At 42.3% G+C, this 6000-nt stretch overlaps 1 protein-coding gene across 1 annotated transcript in view; it reads right to left on the minus strand.

Annotated features, from left to right (window-relative positions):
* The window catches only part of NOLC1 (nucleolar and coiled-body phosphoprotein 1), a 45953-nt gene extending 40215 nt beyond the window's left edge, over positions 1 to 5738 (minus strand). The window contains exons 1-2 of the mRNA XM_040320409.1: positions 5545 to 5738; positions 584 to 639 (exon numbers count right to left, since the gene is read on the minus strand). Of these exons, the coding sequence (XP_040176343.1) occupies positions 584 to 639; positions 5545 to 5655 (167 nt within the window). The 5' untranslated portion in view covers positions 5656 to 5738. The remainder of the gene's footprint in view (positions 1 to 583; positions 640 to 5544) is intronic.
* Between the last annotated feature and the right edge of the window lie 262 nt (positions 5739 to 6000).

A 6000-nucleotide genomic window follows, 5' to 3' on the forward strand; every position in this document is an offset into this window, starting at 1 on the left:
GTATTTTCACCAACTACAAAACGTAAAAAATGCAGGCGAATAGTTCTAAAGCTTCTTCGTGTACAGGGCCACACAAATCTATAAGCCAGTGTACTATATTAATTCTCTCAAAACAAGTTACGGTGAAAACTAGGAGACAGAAAAAAGGTTATTATTGTTACAGCGCAACGCCAGACTTTTTTACCCTGCTACAAATAGGGCATGGAGTGGTCAGAACCGCTCTGTCTCCTTAGGCTGGATTCACACGTATGCATTTTTAGTGCTTTTTGCAGATTTGCACTACAGTCCATTTAACATTGTTTCCTATGGAACATGTTCTGTAGTGGAAATCTGCAAAAGCACAAACAAAATGCATAGGTGTGAATCCAGCCTTACAAGGGAAATCTGCCCCAGAATCTCTGCAACTGGCGCACACACCTTATAACACAGATGGGTAGAGTACGAATGTAACAAGGTTTCTACTGTTATCTATACTATCCCCCCCCCAATTCTTATTTGGGTATTATGGTGACAGGAAGTAAAATCCAACAACACATATGAAGTAAGCCAAAACATCTAGTTAAACATATACATAACCACTCACTTTATCCAATCGCTGTATATATCCACAAGACTGGCAGGGCTGTTGTCCTTATCTTTCTGTTGAAAGAAAATAAAAATTGGTTATAAATACAGTACAAACACTAGCAGATCAAGGCCACTTTGAGGCATCCCTCTGAAAACCTAATGGTAAACGTATGTGCCACCATAACCCTGGCATATTCGTTTTAATATAGAAAAATTAACTGTAGTAGCTTTAAACAAACACTAGACCTAAACCCTAACGGTATAACGTTAAGATTGATGGGGCACTGGGCAAAAATGCCTGAAACAAATTATGTATTTTTACTTTTTTTTCATCCTTTGTTGCATCTCATGGCTGCAGAGAAAACAAATTTAAAATCGCTGGCTCTAGTGTAATGCCGTTTAACACAGCCACCTGTACCCTTCAGTGTCATGTGACTGGAAGACGATGCAGGGAAGCTGCTCAGGCAGGAACTACATGGCAGAATCAACAGTTATGTTAAAGTTGCAGGATTAAGACCAAAAAAAAAAAAAAAAAGTAAAACAATTTTTGAAATGACATTAAACTTTTTAAATAATTTATGGGATTTTACAGACTGGGTTTACTAAAGATCAGGGAACTACCATGTTCTATCACGCACAGAACAAAAGTCGTTTTTTTGCAATAAGATGTACTACAACCCCAATTCCAAAAAAAACAAACAAAAAAAAAAACACACCCACGTTTGAATGCTGTATATTAAAAAAAAAAAAAGAGAAAGCAACGATTTGCAAATCTCTTAAACCCATATTTTATTCACAATGGAAAACATATCAAATGCTTAAACAGTTGGGTCAGGGCCACGTTTACCACATTGTCCATATTTTTTTTTTTAAACATTCTGTAAATGACTGGGAACTGAGACCAGACAAGTTGCTAAAGCTTTGGGGGAGAAACGTTGTCCCATTTTTGCCAAATAATGGATTTCAAATGCTCATCCAGGATCTTCGTTGTAGTCTTCATTTCAAATGCAAATATTTTCCATTGGTGAAAGGTCTGGACAGCAGGCAGGCCAATTAAGCACCAGGACTCTTCTACTACGGAGCCATGCTATTGTCATATGCAGTTTAGCATTGTCCTGCTAAAATATGCAAGGCCTTCTCTAAAAAATACATCTAGATGGGAGCATACAGTTGTGCTCATAGGTTTACATACCCTGGCAAAAAAATGATTTCTTGGACATTTTTCAGAGAATATGAATGATAAACACAAAAACATTTCACTCATGTTCAGTGTTTGGCTGAGGGTCAGGACGCACTCTACTTTGCAGATGGAGAAAGGCGCTGTGTGTTAGTGGGTGTCCTGACACTCTTGCTTGCCCCCACCCCCTTAAGAGACTTTCTCTACACCAGGGAGAAAGCCTTGCATTACTGTGTGTAGTTACAGACAGAAGAACAGGAAGTGAGGATTTCTCAGAAGAAATAAGGACATTTATAAGTAAAATCGAAGGATGAGGCAAGTGAAGGAGGAGAATATATATATATATATATATATATATATATATATATATATATATATATATATATATATATATATATACACACACACACACCTTTACAACCCCTTTAAGCATGGACATATCTTTCAGCACTGATGGTGCCTTTCCAGATGTACAAGTCAATATGAATGCACCCTAGAGCCGCATGATTCTGGCTAAAATGAGAATCACAAATTTTCTTTGCTAAAAAAATATATATAGTGTTTAAGGGTTCTAGATTTTCTAGCAAAAAACACAGATTTTATCTGTGAGCAACAGAAAAAGGGTTTCGTCTTTAAGTGGCTAACCTGACCTCATTCAGACCGAAGCTCATCCCTTTGATCTAAAAGAGCAGTCCTTTGCTTGCCTTTATACTGTTCCATCCACTAACCCCCCTAACAATGGGGTATAATTCCTGTTGCCAACACCAACAATGTCCTCCCACTGACACCATCGAAAGGCCACACTATCAATAATGGGGCAACATTCCCTCCATTGAAACCAATGATGGGGCAACATTCCTTCCATTGAAACCAATGATGGGGCAACATTCCTTCCATTGAAACCAATGATGGGGCAACATTCCTTCCATTGAAACCAATGATGGGGCAACATTCCTTCCATTGAAAGGAATGATGGGGCAACATTCCTTCCATTGAAACCAATGATGGGGCAACATTCCTTCCATTGAAACCAATGATGGGGCAAAATTCCTTCCATTGAAACCAATGATGGGGCAAAATTCCTTCCACCGACACCAATGATGGGGCAAAATTCCTTCCACCGAAACCATAGATAAGGTGTTTACTCTCACTGGATTCTTGTACAATGTCTACTCCCACTAGTCTGAAAGGACAGTAAACAGTCCCTTTGTTTAGAAAGTTTGATCTAAAACCCAAAATGATACTTTGTTTATAGCCATCTCCCAGCACTGACAAAGTTGATAAACATTTGCCACAGCTGTGAGCGAGTAGAGAATGGCTCTGCACTGTATGAATCGTGGAAATACTAGATTAACCACTTAAGCCCCGGGCCATTTGGCTGGCCAAAGACTGGGCCACTTTTTGCGATTCTGCACTGCGTCGCTTTAACCGACAATTGCTCGGTCGTGCGACGTGGCTCCCAATCAAAATTTATGTGCTTTTTCCCACAAATAGGAGCTTTCTTTTGGTGGCATTTGATCACCTCTGCGGTTTTTATGCTATAAACAAAAATAGAGCAACAATTTTGAAAAATTCAATATATTTTACTTTTTGCTATAATAATTATCCCCCCCAAAAAAAACAAATGTTTTCCTCAGTTTAGGCTGATGAGTATTCTAAATATAATTGGAAAAAAAAAGAAAAAAAAAAAAAAAAGCAATAAGCGTTTATTGATTGGTTTGCGCAAAAGTTATAGCGTCTACAAGATCAGAGAGAGCATTATATGGCATTTTTATATAAAAAATAAATACTAAAAAAAATGTACACTAGTAAATGGCGGCAACATTATGGCAGACACTGTTGCTGTAAAATGACACTGGCAGTGAAGGGGCTAACCTGTAAGTGGCGCTGAAGGGGTTAAGCGTTTCCTAGGGAGTGCCTCTAACTGTAGGGGGGGGATGGACAATGATCACCGCTCCCGATTACAGGGAGCGGTGATCAGTTTCCTGTCACTAGGAAGAACGGGGAAATGCTTGTTTACATCAGCATTTTCCCGTTCTTCCTCTCCGTGAGACATTCACAGGTACCCCTTCGGACATCAAGTCCACGGGATCCGCGGTCGGACTCACAGAGCTCACGCCCACAATGCCGCTTCTTAAAAAGGGACGCACCTGTACGCCCATCTGCCCACAGGAGTCATTGTGTCTACTTATATATACTCTGACTCTTCAAGATACTCTTTTCATACCTAATCGTGTAACTGACCTGTTGGCAATTAACCCAATTAGTTACAAAAAGTTTTTCCTTGTTAGTATCACTTCCCAGCAATTTAAAAAGTACCTTATATTTTCTAAAAAGGGTACATTGTGTTTGGCGATCACATAGTACAGCCAGACAATAATAGCACACTGGTACCATGTGAATAGCTGTGGCCAATCACAGCTGTCCCAACAGTACATAATAACTATGAAGGGATGCTTCATACCCAAATACTAACCTGAGTCTCATCACGATCCAGCGACGTGACCAGGTGTCTCTGCTCTCCGGGAACCAATTGGCAGTTACCTTTTAGGCGCATCGTTATGCTCCATAACAATGCATCACATTTGACCACGCAAAGTCATCAGAGTCTCAACGATGCAGCATATTGTGACGCACTGTGGTGAGTTACACAGTTTAAAAATCCAGACATGCTGCATTTATGTAGCACACCTCACCTCGTTTTTTTATGAGGTTAAGAGGGCATATAGAACAATTGTTTTCCCCATGTGCCCTTGCTCTGAGCCTGTGCTGATCAATGTAACGGATGATCTGAACAGATATGGTATGAATAAGCCCCAGGAGGGGAATCCCTCTTCCATTGGGAGATTTCTTCTTACTTCCGACCATGTCCCTGCAGCGACCAGAAAGTGAAGGGAAACGACCTCAATTATATGGAAAAGTAATAACCTGGCATGGTGTTTAAAGCACAGTTTCGCCTTGGGGGAAAGAAAAATTAAAGTGGCTGTAAACCCTTTACCTGCACGGTCTATGAGATATTTGCAAAAATTGCAGCACTGATGTCTATGGAGCATGCCCAAAGTCACTCCGGGTATCATGTCGGCATCGGAGGAGGGGAACGAAGGCCGTTGCAGGGGCTTCGGTCTCAGGTAATTCATAATGAGCTAGTATGCTATGCATACTAGCGCATTATGCCTTTGTCTTGCAGGTTGTCGGTTTAATATTTTTTTGAACAAGAGGGTTTACTTCCTCTTTAAAAGCCAGCAGCTACAAATGCTGTAGCTGCTGACTTCTACTATATGGACACTTACCTGTCCAGGGGGCCCGCAATGTCGGCAACCCAGCCGATCTTCAGATCGGGTGCAGCTGCCACCATTCCATGTAAGGGAACCCAGCAGGGAAGCCTTTCGGCTTTACGCCCAGTTCCCTACTGATGTGCGGGGATGAGGCTGCACTGATCAGCACTAATGGGGCTGCACTGATTATCAGTGTAAATGTCCCCGATCACAGATATCAGCTTTCCTTTCCTCACATGGTGACAGCACTGAGGAAAGGAAATAGACAACTAGCATTTGTTTACATGTGATGAGCTGCGATTGGCTCAATCACAGAGCGTAGCCGATGGTTCTGGAAGGCCATCAATAGATGCCCCCCGAGAACTGGCCAGCCACGCTCTGGCCATCTATCGTGCGGTCAGCAAGTGGAAGGCGCAGGACTCAGACGCTAGTGGAACCTCTTGAGTCTACCACCTATGGGGTGGCAAGCCGAGTACATAAAGGAGATGGTGACCACGTGTTCCAGCCCTCCCCTCCAACACTTACCAGTCCTGTGGCCTTGCTGAACTCTTTGGCGGCGCCTACGAACTGGTTGTCCCGCAGGAATCGCAGTATATGAGGGAATAAATCGCTGGGTACTACAGGTTTGTCCGTCATGATTCCGGCCTCACACGCTGCACTTCGTCAATCACGTGGAAAAGAGAACTCGAACGCTCGTCGCCTACGTATTACGTCAGAAGCAGGCGACCCTGAGCCGACCAGAAGGGGAGGGGCTGGGTATGGGTGGAGTAAGATGGAGTCTGGTTACTGCCCGTCATAGCTGGCTATGCAGACTGCTGCGAGTATAATGTGGGAGACCCCGTACATACAGTATTAGACTATGTAGGGCTCCACCATTCATTAGGCAAGCAAGCTTCATTACTGAGGAATAAAAAGTCACCGCTCTTTACACTGAGCTCAGCAGTCAGAACAAAAGGCTCCATTCATACCACATGCATTGGA

Source organism: Rana temporaria, chromosome 8 (genome assembly GCF_905171775.1).
Source record: "Rana temporaria chromosome 8, aRanTem1.1, whole genome shotgun sequence".
Lineage (NCBI taxonomy): Eukaryota > Metazoa > Chordata > Amphibia > Anura > Ranidae > Rana > Rana temporaria.